Source organism: Galeopterus variegatus, unplaced genomic scaffold (assembly GCF_000696425.1).
Source record: "Galeopterus variegatus unplaced genomic scaffold, G_variegatus-3.0.2 Scaffold323, whole genome shotgun sequence".
Classification (NCBI taxonomy): domain Eukaryota; kingdom Metazoa; phylum Chordata; class Mammalia; order Dermoptera; family Cynocephalidae; genus Galeopterus; species Galeopterus variegatus.
In genome coordinates, this window is record NW_007726434.1 from 535062 (window position 1) to 555850 (window position 20789).

Here is a 20789-nt window from a genome sequence, read left to right on the forward strand (position 1 = left end):
CTCTTGGTTTAAATGTTGTCTTGCCAGCATCAATGCAGTATTTTCTGTACTTCATTCAAGATGAAAATCACAAACGAAAGAACATAACACTTGATGATATTACTTTGATTGCATGAAATCCCCTAGTAACAGTGGTTTCTTTTGGTCAGGTTGCTGTGCATCAGCTGAAATCCCAGGTTTGATCCCCTGTGGCTCAGTTTGCCTCACTCTGGTTCTGTGGATGTGGGGAAACAGCACTGCTAGTCACAGGCATCCATGGATGGCAAAATGACCATCACACTTGCGCTACCAAAATGTCAAGAAAGAGAACATGTTCCAGGAGAGGAGGGGATTCACAGCATGAGGTCAGTAAATGAAGAACAGCATGTCGTATTTAGCCTGGGGTCAGACCAAAACCCAGAATTTATTTCAAATGGCAAGTCATATCTTCAAGCACACGTAGCCAGCTATTCCAGAAGGCAATGTGAGGTGACTTAAACAGTGATCTAAGTTAATTAGGTCATATGCATCCAATCTTCTGCCAAAATGTTAGGGACAGAAGAAACCAAGTTGACATTTTTAGTTTGGATTTATTTTATGGTAATTTGGAAACTTAAAATCTTGGTTCCCTTGACTAATTTGGGACTAAAATATACCAGTATGGCTATTGTTAATCTTCCCTGTCATCTATTTGCAATCTGCTTTGAAGACAGTTCAAAGAGAAGTGAATACATTAAGGTAACATCATGCCCTTTAGTAGTTAGTGAAATAATGAAGCTGTGCGAAATGAATACATATCCGTGGACTCTAAGGCTTGGAGCAGTGAGCGTCACAGAATCACTCAGGAAACATACAGTTGCTATTATTTTCCCTAATAATGTACTTTATTTATACACCTTACTTCTAGACATCCAGATTACGTATATAAAAAAGAGCTTTGTTATTTCTCAAAAGTTAAATCTGCAGAAAGACAATGGTTTCCAAGTCACATGATCTGAGCCAATAAACATGTTTCTTCATTTGAGGAAGAACATGCCTATTGGTTTCTGTTTCTTCTTTCATCAGTCAAAACTAACATGGTCTTTACGTCTCACCTAGATTCTTAGAATCAGTTTTATATTCTGCCTCCAACCTCTCTTCACTGCAATCTCTCTTGTATATTCCTGACATTCATATTACTAAATCAAAGCCCCAATTATAAAACTATACTCTTCCTTTCATTAAAATCTTCTGTGAAATTTCACCAACAAGCCCAAATCATTTAAAAAATTGTATCTCTTTTCCTTCAATCAGAAAAAAAGTATTGTCCTCATATCTCTGTAGGGAAATAAAAAGTGTCACCACTGTCTCTCTTTCATTTTGGGGTTTAGTTGCTGCACTTGTCTTCTAAGTTACCTTTTACAAGTAGCTCTTACTAGAGATTTCCAGGACAAAATGCTATTTCTTGAAGTATTAACTTGGATACATCATTAATTAACTTATAGTGATTAGATATTATATTAATGACTATTTATTTATAAAAGTAGAATATCAAAAATATTTTAAGTAAGGTTTGAGGACATATATTCTTAGTGCACAATGAATGAAAAGCTTTTCAAGTGGTGCCTTAAATCTTAGTCTATTGAGAGTTCAGAAGGCAGTAGAAAGGAGAAAAGTCAAGCAGAAATTCTGAGTTGCATTTCACAAATATCTACCTCCCTCATCCAGATTCTTCTGAAATCCACATCTGGAATTTCCCTCAAAATGTTGTTAGTGGACAAATAATGATACCTTGTTGTATTTAAATTAAAATCATCCCTTTGTAGCTGCTTTCAAATACACCAAATACAGGATTGCTTCCTTTAAACATTAACATTGATGGGAGATAGGTGAGGTAAGGACTGTTATCTCCTGTTTCCTCTATGTGAAAAACTTAGAGTTGGAGGAGAGCTCCTGCCCTGGGTTCTACATAAAGTTACAACTGAAATCACCAAAAGTGGAACACATGTCCCCAGACTCGTGTCTCTCTGCCCTGTACTTTCTGAATGATGGATGAATATATAATAGGTAGAAAAAATGATTGGGGACAAGCTGGAAAGCAAAAAACAACTGTATTAGACATTCATGCTTCTCTTCCTCTGGTTTATTTTTAATGTCATGCCTTTTAAGATACTTTCAGTAACTCTCTAAAGTGAAACCTGCTTTACTCAAAATCTAATGCATATATGAATGTGAAGAATCATCCTTTTGCATCTAGTCTAACTACAAGCATTAAAAAATGAAAGAGAAAATTGGTAAAAGCTCAGACATTCTAAACCACCACTTTTAACACAAGGAAAGGGATAAAAGCAAAATACAAGTAGTTTTCCTTTTGGCTTAAAATGACATTTTCCAAGATGTTATTAAGTTATCTTTGCATTAATAAACATAAGCAGTACTTAAACATTTTAAGCTGGTACATTCAGATTAAGAAGAACAATCAAATTATGTTTAAATGTAATGCAGAGCCATGGAAAATATTACATGCATATGTTTAATGTACAGTATAGTCAGGAGACTCCATCCAACTCAGAAAAAGTAACATGAGTAATGATAATTCTATTCTGAGGTTTATTTCACTTACAGGGACTGGACCTGTCCCCTGAGATATGCTCCTATATATTGAAAAAGAATCTCAATTCCAGGAAATTTGACAATGATAATTCTTGAGGTTATAAACTGGTGGTGGGGAAAGTGAACAGACTTTATCTTCTTCAGTCATTTAAATTTTTCTTTCAAGCAGGAAATTGACATATTCCTAATTGGCCATAATTTATTAATTGGTAGAATTATCTTATTTAAAGCATGTAATCTATAGAAAAGCCCAGTGCATGTTTTTAAAATTTAATTTTAAAAGACACTTAGAAAAACTGAGGCCTAGTCACTGTTTGGCTCTGACAAAAGGTAAACCTTTAATGTAGAAATGATTTAATTATTTCAATTGAATAATTATCTACCATCTTATACCTTGTAATGAAAAGCATCAAGGAAACAGACAGTATCTTCTTATTCTTTACTCCCTATTTACAGCTTGGAAACACTGGAGTAGAGAACCTATATTGCGGACACAATTTCTTAAAATTTTTTACAAAGATAAATTTTTTTTTCTGTTTTTAACTGAAAGAATGCAATCCTAGCCTTAGAAGTAACAATTTAATCAGGTAAAAAGTGTCCAGTCCTCTGGTTTCATAAGCATAGGGCAGTATGGGATATAGTGTCCGTCTTTATATTTTCTCTGGGGAGACAAAACTAATTTACATGCCAGAAGTGAAGAATGTTTAAGTGCTAAATTAAACGGCATGGAATTAATGACAGTGCTTTGGGATGCTCATAGATTTAATAAGGGGGTATCTCCTTGGAGGTTGGGGAATGTTTTAGAGAGGTGTCACGTGTCTATTTGATAGCCTTGTCATGAACTTCCTTTTCCTAGACTTTAAAAATGTTGAACTTAGAGAGCTTAGGTTCAAAGGAAGGACACCTAAGTAAAATTCTTTCTTCAACTTTGAAACAAGAAAATATTAAAAGCTAAAAACAATGGCTTGTTGTTTTAAGTTATTTTGCAGGCATTTTCTCAGTTGAACATCCTATCAAAAGGCTTTGTAAATGCCTGATGTACCCAGCGAGAACTGCAAGGAAGGTGACAGGAGCACCGCTTGTGTTGCGGATGCTGCTGACAATACCGCCATCCTTTAACATGGTTTTATTTAGTTATTACAACTCTCTCTGTAAATGACATTTAGGATTATTTAAGATTATGTTGTAATCCTTTTAATCCTTAGTGCTTTAAATTTCAAGCTAAACACCAAAGAGCAAACTAGCACTTAGCAGGAATGTTTAAAACATGTGATTTGAACATAAATCTTTTTATTCACTCTTTCCCTGATGAAGACCTAGTGCTGCTCTTAAGTTAACTAAGAAAACTCATACCACAGTTCATTACAAATCACTCGGCTGCTAGACATTTTCTCAGGCTACATCAAACTTGTGATGGTCCTTGACAATTATACTCAATGCACAATTACATAAAGTTAGCTGCAATGAACATTTGCTAATTTAACTTAGATTTTGTATGACCTTTTATAAATACAAAGTGTCTTTGTGTGTGTGTGTGTGGAAATTCTCACTCTATTTCCTAAGGTCAGGCTATGAAATGTGTGTATATATACACACACACATACATTATATATACATACATATATATATTTTAACACATATTGTGACTTATATTGTATACACTTACCATAGAAGTTGTTAATTTTTTTTTTTTCCTTTTTGTCTTTTTTCGTGACTGGTAACAGGATCGCAACCCTCGGTATCGTGCCCGTACTGTGACTGGCAACGGGATCGCAACCCTCAGTGTTGCACCCGCACCGCACTCAACCAGTGAGCGGACCGGTCTCTATATGGGATCCGAACCCTTGGGGGGAGCGCCGCCGCACTCCCAAGCGCTGCACTCTACCGAGTGCGCCACTGGGCCGGCCGAGAAGTTGTTAATTTTTAATATATTATTTATTATTAAGAAGTACCAATTATGCCAAAGATTGTTTTGTTAAAAAATAGGCAGGTATTCTGAAGTTCAGCAAGTGAGCATCATTGTGATTTACCGAGAGTTGTTGAATACTAAAACTTAATCATTAATGTTGTCACTGTTATGTTACCATGTACCAATCAAATAAGATTGAATTCACATCAAGAGTTTGATAGGACTTTGACTATGAAAGAAACTTGGCTTTTAATACAAAGAGAGAATGAACAACCCAAATGTCCAAACATCATATACAAACAAATGAAGCAAATGAAATCCATCTATTTTTGTGTGTGCTTCTGAGACTTTCAAGCACATCTCAGGTGCTCAGTTTTTGTTTATTTTCCTATTCAAGTTCAACTTATCTATGGACGTAATTATGTAGCATACAATTGCTAATCCATCAACTTTTTAAAAACAGATTTCAAATTTTAAATTATTTCTAATTTTGCTCTTCTTTGATTTTTCTTGAACCAAAAATCTCAATAGTCATTTGCTATCTGTAATCTATAATTCATAGACTGAGATTGAACACCAAGCCTAATTCAAACTTGGAATTCTAAAGCTATTTCTGATGTAGCACATCGGCTGAAGCTATGATGGTCTTTTTCAGTCAAGAAGAAACACTTCATTTTTTTGTAGGTAATGAAACCCTTGCACACACATACTCAAACATCCAACAATGCCTTAATATCATGTTTTTGAGACATAATCATGTTTATTCTGATCATTTGAGAGTTAGACCAGCTAATGTATCTAATCAAATATTGATGCAAGTCATCTAGATTAGCTCTCTGGCAAATCCTTCTCGATGCTTTTTTGTTAACAGAACTATAAAAGCTATTTATACTGTTCCTCTCAAAAGGCTTACTCTTGTAGTCTATATATCTATGGATGCATATTAGTAAATTTTACCTAACTGAGGTGTTTAGGTGATGAAAAGATTTCAGCATGACAGGAAAACCAAGTGATTCACCCAAAAAGAATGAAGCAGAAAATGCAACTTGACATTGTTATAATCACCTCTTGTTTCTCTAAAGTGATGGAAATAAGACAAAAAAAGATAAACTGTAGGTAAGAACACTGAGACCCCACAAACGGTCCAGTTACATTACAAACAAAACTAGCTTGCAAGATTTTCACCTCCAAAAAGCTACCAAAAGTGAGAATAGTTTTTAATATCAGTGGAAGTAGCTATAATCAGAAATATGAAAAACAAGTAGAAAATTACAACAGGAGGTAGTCATATTTAGAAAAGATTAAGATGATATATACCATCAGAATAAGTGTTTTAAATGTGTATCTATGCCTATTATGTTCATAGTTATGTAAAATTATACATAAATATTTTTCTTCAGTATTTTTAGTCCTGTGTACATCATACATAGCTAGCTGCCTTCCTCATTTGTGATGTAATTTAACTCTTCATAAGGTTAGAAGAAAATGAAAAAGCCTGGCTTAGCTCATCTCCAAGAGTTTCTATTGTCTAAAAATTATGTCAATGTCAAATTTTAATGTCTTTCTTTTACATCTTTGGTGATTAGGATGCTAAACTCACAATAAATTATAATGCTCCACCACTAAGCTTATTCGATCTGGTTCAGAACTAGTCATATTGATCATCTAGGTTGTCATCAAGGCTAGGATTATAACCTCTAAATTTTGTTATTATGGCAGAATAACAAAAAGTAAGAAATTGGGAAAAAGGATGTATCACTGATCTACAGTTTCTCACTTTAAAACAAAATTTATTTCTCCTTGTGTCACATTCTAAACACTTTTGGCTTTAGACCACTGATTTCTAGGCAAATGTGTTTTGTTTCCTTTTCTCTCTCTCTCTCTCTCTCTCTCTCTCTCTCTCTCTTTCCTTCTTTATCTCTCCCTTTCCTTATGTTTTTCCTTCCTTCCTTCCATCTTTCCTTCCTTCCTTCTTTCCTTCCCTTCTCTCCTTCCTTCCTTCTCTTTCTCTCTCTTTTACATTTAATTTTAATTGACAAATAATAATTTTATATATTCTCTCTCTTTTTTGGTAAAAATCAAAACAAAACAAAAACCTCTCTACCTAAAGAGAATAAAACTAGGACCAGAAAGATAATTATGTATTCCAGAATATGTTGAAAGAGTCTTATTTGTTTTTGAAATCCGAATGCACCCAAATTATTTGGGTATACTTGAATTAGCATCTGGAAAATACAGACCAAACTGGAAACCAGCATTTTTCCTCCTGGTGAGAGTGTAGGTAAGAAATGTCACCTACCTATACTTCTATAAGACCCAGTAACATATGAATTTCAGCAAAGCATTTGAGAACAGAACTGGCCTTTCTTCAAGAGCCAAAATGCTCTTAGAAGACATTTAATTAAAAAAATTATAATAATCCAGCTCCCTTGCTACTAAAATATATAAATTCTAAAATATCCCTATAAAATTTTATTTTGAAAATGTAAAAGTAAATTAAATTTCATATAAAGCAGAAAAAGTATCAATCTCCATAACCTAAAATTATTAATTGACAAAGAAAGTTGTGCTAAATTAAATGATTTTGGTAACTTCATGTGTGAAATATTAAATTTTCCAATTTTCTCTCTTTCAAGGATCTTGTCTGGTTTGTTCCATTCAGTGGAATATGATTGTAATTATTAATCACAGTTATTTTTTCCAAAAAATTAAAGTATGCACTATAAAAAGATCCAATTTTTATAGTTGTTCAGCTCTCTATATCCCCCTAAGTTACACCAGTAAATGTAATTAATGACTAGAAGGCAGGAACGGCAATGAATGAAAATAGCTTATAATTAGTGAATTTTCGTTTGTATATTTCTGAAAATTCCACATTAATCTATTTAAGTCAAATATTCTAGGTCTGAACCCCAAACAGCTATCAAACACACTGCAAAATTCAATGACTTTTGTGTATAAAATTAATCAACACGCAACATATATTTTGTGTTTAGATAGCAACCAGCCACCAGTAAAAGCAACAAAACAAACCAAAGATTCAACAAGAAGAGTCAGTTTTTCATAATGACCTTCAGACAACTTGTTAATTCACATGAAAACATCACAAGAAGCTAGTCTTATTTTGATTACCCAAGAGAGCTCAGATTCAAAGGAAATAGGAATAAATTGAATATATGTGACATTCTTACCTGAAAGACATTCTTTCTGCTTGATTTTTCCTTGGTCCATTCAATATGTGCTCCACACAAATCCACACTTTCTGGTTTGTTCCCAGTTTTCTACAAACAAAAACGAAATAAGAATAAAAAGCACACAATGTTGGAGATGCATGTCAGAGAAAAATAAAAGTTTATTGAGTTAACAGCTGTGCATATTTATGTTATAAAGCTTTCTTCCCCTTCCCCAGGGGAAACTTAATTTGTTAGAATTTTCATTTGGGACTTTATAATTAATCGTAAATGACTAAAAGTAGAGGCTTATTTGTTAAATTATTTCATTAATTGTAGACAATGAGAAAAATTCATATTTAAAATGTTGATATTTTGAGATGATTTTTTTAGTAATTCTAAAATATAGAAGTTTTAAAATATGCTATTCAATAATTTGGAATATTGTTATTCAATGGCTAATGCAGCATAAAAGCATTTTAATTCACATATTTATTAGACCTAAAAGTAAAAGAAAACATTGATAGATCACACTGTAATGGAAAAAAAATTGTTACAGAGTTTTAGCTTTGTGACTTTAGCAAAAGTACTTAGAATCTGGCAACATTTTCTAGAAAATTGAGTAGGTGGGTTAATGGACCTCAAAGTTCCCTTGCAGGTTTGTGTTTTACATGTTAATAAATACAGTAACTATTGCGTCAACTATGTGTCTTTTAGAAACTCACTTTCAGAACTTCAAGACTATACATGTAAGTATATGCATAAGTTTTTAAGATTAATTTAGACCAAATAGATTATAGTGTGTGCTTCCTTTTACATAATTGCAATGTTGGTTTGGGGCTATCCGGTTAGCTCAGTTGGTTAGAGCATAGTGTTGGCAATATGAAGGTCAACAGTTTGGATCCCTGTACCTGCCAGCCACCAAAACAAACAAACAAACAAAAACTCATTATCTATTAACATTCCATAGTCTAGGAAAATTACAATATCCAGATGTGATATGGATGAAAATGAGGTTTTTCCAAAAGCTGTTTTTATCTAAATAATTCATAATAACTAATGAACAGAAATATCATCTACATTTGCCTCTTCCTATTTTCATTTGATTCTTGTGAGTCACACTAATATAACTTTAAATTTGCAGAACAATTATTAAACAAAAACCAGTTTGGGAAATTTCTTTACTATTTTTTAAAGAAGTGTTGTTACATTTCAAAGACCTTTTCCAACTATTTACATATAGTCTGAGCTACTCTAGGTTTCTCTACAGATATTTACTGAAGTTATTTTCCACTGAATACCTTAAAATTTTAGTATATGAAGCTTATGATATTTTTGGACAACATTTTTAACAGTATGAACTTTAAGTTAAAACAAGAAACTATGGGGCCGGCCCGGTGGCGCACTGGATAGTGCGCCGCTTGGGAAGCGCAGCGGCGCTCCCGCTCGAGGGTTCGGATCCCACATACAGACCGGTTCCCGCTCACTGGCTGAGCGAGGTGCGGGAGCAACACCGAGGGTTGCAATCCCGTTGCCGGTCCCCGGTCCGGTACGGGGGCAACACTGAGGGTTGCGATCCGTTGCCGGACACGGAAAAAGACAAAAGACAAAAAACAACAAAAAAAAACCAAGAAACTATGAAAGAATGGTAAAAATGTTAAACAAAATTATCTGTCCACAATTGTTGCCTTTTAGTCACTATGCCCAATGCTATCAGCTTAATAGAAATAGACTATTTTTCAGAAGATGCCGGAATTCTATTTCTATTCTTGTAAATTATGAGATTTTTAGTTTTTGGCAACTTAATAATTTTTTTGAAACATTGTACAAGCCAGGCATAACATTTCTGCAGGATAAATCCAGCTGTCAAGATAGCAGGTGACAGCAAACCTTTCCTTTGTTATTTAGTAGTAACATCATGACAAACCCATCAAGATGAGCCATGCCCCTTAAAGATATGTTGATTAGAGAAAGATTTTCATTGGCTCATGCATACTCTGCCACCCAGGTGATCACTATTGTGGAAAATCTCAAAGCATGACAATGATGTGTGATATTTAATTTATTTTTTTAATGCTTTGTTTTGTTTTATTGGTTATGAGTATTCAAGGGATACAAAGCAAATTGTCACCACTCATACCTAAGATGTGATGGCCAGATCCATACTGGTAGCATGTCCATTACCACAAATTGTGATTATATCCCATGTCCCCCACCCAACTATCTTCTCAATTATCCCTGACCTCTCTCCCCATCCCTCTTTCCCCATTCCACTTTGTATCCCTAGGTATTTTCTCTCCCTCTGCAAGTCCAAAGTACCACTGTGGTCTTCCTTTCCTTTCTTCATCTCTTAGCTCCTACTTATGAGAGAGTACATATGGTGTTTATCACTCTGTGCTTTGCTTATTTCACTCAGCATAAGTTTCTCCCAGCTTATCCATGTTGTTACAAATGGGAGAATTTCATTCTTTTTTATGGCAGAGTAGTATTCCATGGTATACATATACCACCTTTTCCTTATCTAATCATCCATTGATGGACACTTAGGTTGGTTATTGTGAACAGAGCTTCAATGAACATGGGAGTGCAGCTATCCATTTGACATGATGATTTCCATTCCTTTGGGTATATACCCAGAAGTGGGATTGTTGGATCATCTGGAGGATCTATCTGTAGTTGTATGAGAAACGTCCATACTGTTTTCCATAGTGGTTGTACTAATTTACAGTCCCACCAACAGCTAAGGTCTGGAGGGAAGCACCCATACCCCAGCAGGTGCTGAGGTGAGCTGAGACCTGCACAGCACCAGGGGCTCATTCTTTTGCCATAGAAAGCTAGAACAGGAGCCAAGGTGTTGTAATATAGATACTGCCACACCTTCTGTCACCACAACAACAGTTCACCGGCACAGTAGCAGCCAGGGCCACTCTATAAGCAACCTGCCACTCACCTGACTACATTGATATAAGAAGAGTCACCAGTAGAGCCTGCAAATAGAGGAGGAAGTCTTTATCATCATAGCCAACCCCAGAGTAACAGAAGAAGAAAGTCCTCTACCAGATGACCAAACGCCAATGAAAGAATACTAGAAACACAAACAAATAAGAAGATATGACACCATAAAAGGAATACAGTAATGCTCAAATTTCAGATGCCATAGAACAGGGAATCCTTCTATCATCTCTAACTGAAATGTCTGAAAAAGAATTCCAAGCAATGATCTTAAGAAAGCTTGAAGAAATAAAAGAAGACTCAATTAGAGAACACAAGGAAACAAGAAAAAATATCCAGAATATGAAGGAGGAAAGTTACAAAGAAATTAATACCTTTAAAAGAATGTAGCAGAACTAGAAATGAAAGATTCACTCAATGAAATAAAAAACACAACAGAGAGCTTAAGCAGCAGGCTAGAGCAAGCAGAAGAAAGAATTTCAAATCTCAAAGATGGTCTTTTTGAAATAACCCAAGCAGACAAAAAAAAAAAGGAAAAGAGAATTAAAAATAATGAGGAAAATCTAAGAGAGATAGCAGACAACCTCAAGCATTTTAACAACTGGATTTCTGGTATTCCAGATGAGGAGGAGAAAGGAAAATATATCAAAAACCTATTCAAGGAAATAATAACAACAGAAAACTGCTCAGGGGTAGGGAGAGATGCAGATCTTCAGATCCAGGAAGCTCAAAGGTCCCCAAACAGATTCAATCCAAAAAGATCCTCTCCAAGACACAATATAGTCAAATTTGCAAAGCTCAAAGACAAAGAGAGATTCTACAAGCAGCAAGAGAAAAGCATCAAGTCACCTATAAGGGAACCCCCATCAGGCTAACAGAAGACTTCTCTACTGAAATCCTACAGGCCAGAAGAAAGTGGAAAGATATATTCAAAACACTAAAAGAAAAAAATTGCCAGCCAAGAATTATTTACCCAGCAAGGCTCTTCCTCAGAAATGCAGGAGAAATAGTGTATTTCCCAGAAAAACAAAAATTATGGGTGTTCACCACCACATGACCAGCCCTGCAAGAAATTCTCAAGGGAGTCCTGCATCTGGAATCTGAATAATGAATGTCACTATCATAGGTACACAAGAAAGAGCAAAACTTGCTGTTAAAACAAAAATGCCAGTGAGAAAGTGCAAGAAGCTAAATCATGCCACCTCAAATATCCAACTAACATTGAAGATGTGAAATAAAAGGTGAAGCAAGTATCAAAAGATATTTAAAACATCTTAACAAAAAGCAATTAAATGACAGGAATTAAACAATACCTGTCAATAACCACCCAAAATGTGAGTGGATTAAACTCCCTATTCAAAAGGCACAGATTGACTGATTGGATTAAAAAGCTAGATCCAAGCATATGCTGTCTTCAAGAGACCCATCTAACATATAGAGATACAAACAGACTAAAAGTGAAGGGATGGAAAAGATATGCCATGGAAATGGAAACCAAAGAAGAGCAGGAGTAGCTATTCTTATGTCAAGTGACTTATGATGTAGAAAAATTAAAAACAACATGCTTCTTGTAGAGTTAATTAAATTGCAACAAAAGTAATCACTAAATGCATGTATCAAAAAGGCTTATCTTTTGCATATAAAGCAGTCAAGGGGAAAAGGGTAGCATTATTTTATATAAGAAGCACTTTTTATGTGCCAAGCACTTCCCTTAGTGCTTTAAAACTATTAATTCATTTAATTCTTACAGCAACTGTATAAGGCAGGTACTATTATTCATCTTTATGTTACAGGTGAGGAAACATGCCGCAATGGTTAGGTAACATTTCCCAAGGTAAAATAGCTAGAAAAGGAGGGGCCAGGATTTCAATGCAAGCAGTGTCACTCCAGATTCTGTTCTTAGCCACTACACAGTCCTTGAAAATTGTGATTATATTCATGCTAAAACATGTAAGAATTTGGGAACAGCAATGGCTTTCTCACTAGACCTGAGGACCCAACATAATGATCTTATTTTTGTCCTTCTCTGTTAAACTTGGTCCTTCCTTATGTCCTGTACACCATCTGATTATCTGGAATACCTCCCAATCTCCATATGCTCCTTCTCCATCAGGACTCAGCTAAATGTCAGAGGTCTTCTTTGACTGTCTTATACATATATTTGAAGGAGCTGCACTCCAGCACTCCTGGTTACTCTCTATCCCACCACTTGTTTTAATTTAACTACATCCCTCCTCTAACTGAAATTAACATATGCATTTTTATATGCTGACTGTCTGGGACTAGAATTAAGTCCCTGAGCTAGGGCCCTGTTTGCCTTTTCCCGTTTTTCCCAATGTATGGAACACTGCCTGGCACATCGTTGTTGTTCAATGAATATTTGCTGAATTCATGAATGAAGGAAAAATACCAACATGCAACTAGCTTTTGTGCTTTGGAAGGAAGGCTCGGGTGTCTTAAAATCCCCAATTTTTCAGCAATTTAGTTATATATATATATATATATTTTTAATGGTTAAACAGTCTTTGGTTTGTGATTTGGAAAAGTGATAAACAGTTGAATGGATTTGGAATGAATGTGGGATTTCACAGAACCATTCAATAAACACGTGTTCTATACCTACTATATGTCAGTGTGTTAGCCACTGTGCTGGGCACTGGGGCTCCAGAGGTGAGGAAGATACTGACACTTTCTTTAAGAACTTCATATTAGCCTTAGACTCTCTATACTTATCTATAGACTTTGTAGGATATGGAGCTAGAGGAAACCTATGGGTGAAAAAGCAAACTAGGCCTTCACAGTCTTATCAACATCTGGCTATGCCAATCTCTGAATGTTCTCATCAGCCTCGTAAGCTGAATCCCACAGCTTTGGCACCTGGCTTGGGTTTATCACACTCAGATCCATTGCTCAGGGTGCTCGACCTCAGCCTGTCTCCTGCACTCTTCATGATCTCACTCCTTCACCTCCTCTCCACTTCCACAATCTTCATTCTGTTACTTACCCAGCAAATTCCACTTTCTGAGTTTTATTGCTCCCACCTTGCTGTTAGTTTGTCACTGATGTTACTGAAATCATTAACTTTTGTGCAGACTCTCTGCTCTGTCCTTTCTGGCTTTGCTTCCTTTTCTGTCCAAGCCTATGTCCCTGATTGAAGTCACTGAATCACCTCCTCTACCAGCCTTCTCCTCCAATGACAGCTTTCTTATCTACTTGTCCTTCTATCATCTCCCCTAATGCTGGTGAAATAACTTTGCTTACTCAGAGTAGCTACATTAGGAGTAATAGCTCCCTTCTCCAGCTGGACCTTTGACTCTGCTTAGCAAACAATTTGTGCCCCTGGTAACTGTCACAATTCTTCCACTTTCATAGTTACTCTGTGTTTTCAAAGTGAACATAAACAAATCTTGTCCAATAAAAACTTTATATTAATTTCTCATTTATTCCTTACAACAATCTTGTGAAATTATTACCATTGCCTTCAATTCAATGTGAAGGAACTCAAGCAGGGACTGTCAAGTGCCTTACATAAGGTCACACACTTGGTAAGTGCCTGAGATATGAATTCACTTTTGTCTGACTCCAAGTCCCAAGTTCTTGATCACGACACAGTACAATACCTCCCCTCCACACCCATCCTTTCCTCCCACTGGTTCACATAAAAAGCAATGCCCTTTTCAGGTCCAAGAAAAAGAATTTACATTTTCTAGTTCTTCCTTGTGTCTCCATTTTCCACTTTCTCTTCTAGACCTCAGAATTCCGGATCTGGGTCTTTGACTCTGGTCCACCTGTCTAAGGAACTCCCAGGCCCGGGCATGACAGTAGCCTCTCTGAGCATCAACATTACCTGGCCTGTCAGTGCCATATGCTGCATAAACAACTCCGGGTGTGTCCTGCTTTGCCTAGAGGACGAGCTCCTCCTTCTGCCCAAGGCTTACTCCTCTCTAGTTCCTAACTCCATCCAATCTTGTTCCTCATCTCCTGAGTTGTCCCTTTTCTCTTACTTTCTCCCACTCTCACATAGATTATCTCCTTCAGCCTGTAACCACTCTCAAGTCACTCCTGTCTAAAAAAAAAGAAGAAAAGCAAGCATCAACCCCACAACCTCGTGTTTTCCCAGTCTCACATATTCTTTTCCTTCATTGCCAGATTCTTCAGTTTTCTTCATTTACATTCTCTGTTTGTCATGTTCCATTGTCTTCTTAACACACAGCAGTCTGACGTCTATTCCCTTCCTCGACTGATCTAAAATGTCTTAACCATTAAAGTCAACAAAAACAACTTGATGCCTCGTCTCCCATCAACATCTTACTCGAACTTTGTTCTGTTTGATTCTACCAGCCTTTCTCCTTAAAACCCTCTTGTCCCTCGGCTCTGGAAACATTTTTCTCCCCAAGTTCTTCTTTCACCTTTTATACTGTTCCTTCTGTGTTTCTTTCACTGACTTCTCTTCCTCTTCCCACATCATAAATGCTGGTAATCCCTGGATTTCTGTCTAGGCCCTTATCATTTCTCATAGTTCACATGCTTTCTGCGGGTGCTGGTCTTGCTCCTGGTCCCATTATCTGCAAGATGTTGACCCCTCAGCGGGTTCCTCTAGCCCCCAGCTCCCTCCCTCATGCCAGAACTGTACTTTCTAACTAACTACCACTAAAAAGAAGCACAGACACCTCAACAAAGTCATTATCTTCTTCTCAGACTTGCCCCCCTTCCTCCATAGCTTGTCTTGGTTAATCATCCTTTTACCCGCTTCACCTGAACATTTCTTAACCACCCCCCTTTCCTCACAACGCACAACCACATGACACATGAATCCTAATTCCAGAGCAAGCTCCACCTTCTCCATCTCATGACCATAACCTCATTTGAGCTTTTATTTTCTCTCACCTGAATTCTTACCCCTCTTTTCTCTGCAGCCAGTCAAAACCTTTAAAATTCATTCTCCACATTTTGACTTTTTTTCCCCCCTAAAACACAAACCTCACATTATTTCCTCTGGGCAACCTATTTCCTACAGGATGATGTCGAAATCCCTCCATGAGGTACACAGGCTCCTTTCCACCATTCCCCAACTGTCCTCGGTTCCATTCATTCCCCCATTCTTCCTCATACCAGCCGTGCTATATCCATGGCAGTTTCCAAAATGCAACATGTTTTCACAGCTCTGTACATTTGCATGCATCTTTTTCACCTGGAATACATTCATTTCTGTCTTCAACTCACCCTGCTTGCCTACCATCTGCCCTAATTCCGCTTTTTTCATGACCTAACTCCAAAAAAATCTCCATGAGGCTCTCCTTTGCCCGCCGCAGGCATAGCACCCAATCCTTCCCACTATTTCTCCTACTTTGAAATACATTTTGTTACAACCCTTTTTGTCATCCACCCATTGTGACTGCTTTTTGCTGTGTCTCTTCAGCTGTGCAGAGCTGGATTTATCTTAATCTTCTTTATTTTTGCAGAATCTAACAAAGTGGCCCCAAATAAGTGTGCAACAGATAAACATTTGTGAACTATTGAAACAATTTAGAAACTGTATGGAGACTTACAATGGAAAATATCTGGGTTTATTCTAATGCATTAATAAATAAATATAAGTAACGTTTCAGAATGATAGTTTACCAAATGAGAAGTACATAAGAAGCTAAAGGCAATATTTCCATTTATGCTGACTTTAAGTACGAGCTAATCTTACAGCACAATCAAAGCAAATAATAGAGATTTGTAGTGAATTCAGAATTATGACAGAAAAAAACCTAAAGTTATTTGAGTAAAATTAAAGCAAATAAATATGATAACTTTAAGAAAACTAAGATAAGTAGGTAGAAGACTGTGTAAAAATGGTCCTAATAAATACTTTATTTTTCACAAATCTAAAGTAGAAAGACCTAGGTCTGAAGAACAACTTTAGGGACTAGGGGCTATTAGAAGGGAAAATTATCAGTATTTAAGTGTTAAAGATTAGAATAAGTAGTTCAGAAAACTTGTAGACTTTATTTGGAAGACAATCAAGGTTTTAGTCAAGAAGTCTGAAGTTAAAGAATCCTTTAATAGAAAACATATTTCTGATTCTACAGCTATAAAACACACAAAAAAGTCTGTTAATGAACTTCATGATGCCAATGGATCATATCATACATCATTATAAAGATAAACTTTTTAAAAATTGACTAAATATGGATTTAAATCTAAGAATGTGCATATAATATCTCTTCTGGGGTAAACTTAAACTAGATATGACTGGATTTTTAAAAAATATTTAAATAGAATTATTTAAATGTTACTGCTTTGGGACAATAAGACATAAAATGCTTTTTGTTGGAGCAATGTGAAGCCATTAAAAATTGATCCTAGGTCTTGTCCACTTCTGATTTTTATTATTCTCTTAGTCCAACTTCACTATTTCCCAATAATAGCTAACAGAGTATTTTCTGTATAATATTTTTTCCTGTGACTTAGATTAAACCTTGGGGATTAAGTTTCCCATTTTTCTTTATGGGATATTTGGGGTCCAGAGTCTTTTAATGTATATTAAGAAAATATCAAAGGCCAGATGCTCTTTTGCTTGATGGTTGTTTCCATGATAAAGACTGGGCACATCTGTAGACAACAAATCATTGGGCCACTCACGCCCTTATTACTAGATGTGGTTAAAAAGAAGACATGAAACTCAGATTTTAGAAAATAGATTACTAACTACCATTATTTATTTTGGATTAATTGCTACTCTAGAATATAGACTCAGATTGTCCTTATCATTTTGAAACATGAAACACAAAATCTGTTTAGAGGAATTAAGTTTTATCACATAACTGGTTTTGAATCTAGAAAATCACTCATGAAGGAGGACAAAACTCACTTATAAATTCTCATTTGGGCAAAATGATTTAGGAAGGAGTGCTGAATGGATACCTGATCTTATTAATGTCTAAAGTATGGCCCCTGTCAACACAGAAGAGGATACTTTGATTATAAGATGTGGGTTTTATGTATATGAATATAAATGATGTTAATAATAACTGAAATTGTTTCTACAGTGAAATTTCTCAGCATATTACATGACCAAATCAAACCAGATTGTCTGAAAAATGAACCTTTCTTAGTGATTTGGGGCACTATAATGTTGTACGCTTTTTGTCTGCTCGATTTGAGGAAAAAGTATTCTTCCCTTTTCAAGAAATGAACAGCTATTGTTTTTATTTCTACATCAAAGTCTTGCTAGAATAAATATAATAGCTTCTACCTAGTCTACTTTTGTTGTATGCTGATATTGTTTTACACTTACATTACATAAAAAGCTAATTTCATGCTGCAGCATAAATAGCTTTGGCACACTTCTGATGTACAGGTGCCTCCTCAGAGTCTCTCCTGAGACTGTCGTTCACTCAGTCCTCTTCAGCTGTCCCTGATGACCAGCCCTGCTTGGGCCATACAGTCCCACCTCTTGAGCATGACCGGTCACCTTCTTGAAATGCCAGGCCCTCCCTCCAGGTTGCTAGACTGCAGATGGGCTTTTGGCTCCTGCCACCACTTCCAGAACTGGATGAATTGCCACATTGCTGGGTGCAGGATCTGGCTTTTTGAGTAGCCACCCAAGGTGGGGGTCAGGGTTCCTATGATGCAGGCAAGTGAAGACTCTGGGTGGGGAACTTTAACCACAGAGAAGCAGGAAGTGGGAAGAAGCATGGCAGATAAGTTCCTTCCCTTCTCCATTCCCTTCCTCCCACAGATTTCTTAAGGCTTTCACCAGCCTATTTGCAGCAACTTTCCAAGAAGAGCAGTGCATCTGCCAAGTGACGCTCCCTGACTCTCTGAGGCTCACTGCAGAGTGGCAGCCGGCATGTAGCTCTTCCCCCTACTACTTCCCATCATTTCCTGCCTCACTTCCTTTTTACCTCACTCTCTGTGTCCTGGATTTTTATGCCCTAAATAAAGCGTGATGCTTAATTCAAGCTTGTTTTCTAGAAAACCAGGGCTAAAACAACCAGTGTTACTCTACAGCGGCAGAAATAGATAGTTCTCCACCAAAATGCATAATGTATTCCCCCTTCAAGTGTCTAGATTTGTCACTGGGAAGCAGCTCGCCAGTTGGACACAACAATGCCCCCCAGCTCCCTTTGAATCAAAATGTGGCCAATTACTCATTCTCATCACTGGAATGTGAGCAAAAATGATGTAAGACATTTCTAGGCTAAGGCTCTTAAATACCATGCGGACATTTCCCACATTCTCTTTACCCTTCCCACATCTTCCACTACTCTTTTTTTTTTTTTTTTTCCTTTTTGTCTTTTTTCGTGTCCGGCAACGGATCGCAACCCTCAGTGTTGCACCCGTACCAGACCGGGACCGGCAACGGGATTGCAACCCTCGGCGCTGCGCCCGCACCTTGCTCAGCCAGTGAGCGGGAACCGGTCTGTATGTGGGATCCGAACCCTCGGCGGGAGCGCCGCCGCGCTTCCCAAGCGGCGCACTGTAGCAGTGCGCCACCGGGCGAGCCAACTACTCTTAACCACTGTATTCTTTTGCTTTGGGTAGTAATAATAACAACAACGATAATAAATGTAATTAAAATTAATTATGTTTGCTAGGTGCCAGGCACATTGCATCAATTTTCTTACACATACTTCTGTGAGGTAGGTTCTCATTAACTTCATTTTGCAGTTGAGATAACCTAGGATTATAGCAGCAAATAAAAATGTGAGCCTGGGATTCCTAGCCCAGGTGGTCTGACTTGAAAGCCCCTGTTTTTACCTAATATGATTTACTGCTTCCCAGAACATTTCAATTTAGTAGTAAATTTTAGGACTAAATACATATATTCTGTAAATTAAAAAATGCACTCTGGGGTAAAAGTTCATTTTATTGTAGAGATATACAAGCTCTGAAACAGATGCATTACATTGACCAAAATGATAAACCACAGAGAGTCAAGCCTCATAATTAAAATAGTTTTCTGAGAGAGCCTAAGGTGAGGTTTATTGAGAGACGGTAAGCTGCTATCCATTTATAAAGCATCCTATCAATTTCATAGATTTTTGTAGTTATTAAAAATTATGTAAGATACAGAATTTATTGTGGTTAATGGCCAAATCTTGAGAAAATTATAACTAGAGAACATGGCTTCATTTATAGTAATATTGATCACTTGATTTCATTTTTTTTCTTACAAAGTTTACGTTAATAAGCACTGGAATTCAATTTCCTTTTTTTCTTCCCTTATTTCCATTTCTACCCATCATCCTCCAGATTTGGATGATAACTTTTTTTTTCTAATTCTTAAATATATGATGAGGCCATATGATGGTGCAGTCTATGGCTACACTAATAAACTGCACCAATGATAAACATGCTGACTTTGCAAAAGCACTATCATTATGAACATTAAAATATTAAACAAAGATTTAAAAATGTCTTCATTAGGCTAAGGTTGGTAGATCCATTGTTTGCCTCTCCATTTTTCATAATCTTCTTTAGCAGGGGTCTGAATAAGGGCTCAGTACTCACTACAAGGCTAAAATCATTCCATATTCATTTTTCACAGAATACTCAATAATTCATGAATAGCTTTCTGATTGAAACTATTTTCATCTTTTTGCCAAATCACATTATTTTACTCACATAAATAAGTTCATTTTGTTGTTAAAGTCATACCACAGAGATAGAGCATTAGATGTATTGCATTATTTAATTAATGTTGTGTTCATATTAATACTCTGTTCATTATTCACATCAGAAGTAAACAATATTAAAAAGTAAACAAATTATTTTAATGAGGCCCTTTATATCACTTCTTTTTTGCTTTAAAGGTTATAGCTGAATGAGTTGTTTGGAGGGTTAATAGTTCATTAAATGCCTTGGAAAAGTCTTCTGTCATTAGAAGTAAAATTTTTAAAATGTCGAACTCATAGAGAGTAGAATGGTGGTTACCAGGGGCTGTGCAGCAGGGGGAAAGGATGTGCGCAGATGTTGGTAGAAGGGTGCAAGTGTCAGTTAGACAGGAGGAGTAAGTTCAGGAGATTTATTGTATATTATGGTGATGCTGGTTAATAATGATGTATACACGAAAATTGGTAAGAGTAATTTTAAATATTCTCACCACAAAAAGTGATAAGTATGCGAAGTAGTGGATATCTTAAATAGCTTGATTAAGTCATTCCACAATGTATGTCTGTGTTAAAATACCACGT

General features: G+C 36.4%; 1 protein-coding gene across 1 annotated transcript in view; it reads right to left on the reverse strand.

Moving 5' to 3' along the window:
• Positions 1–20789, reverse strand: part of ARHGAP15 (Rho GTPase activating protein 15) — a 571811-nt gene that overhangs the window by 473544 nt on the left and 77478 nt on the right. The window contains exon 5 of the mRNA XM_008567489.1: positions 7672–7761. Coding sequence (XP_008565711.1) covers positions 7672–7761 — 90 coding nt within the window. The remainder of the gene's footprint in view (positions 1–7671; positions 7762–20789) is intronic.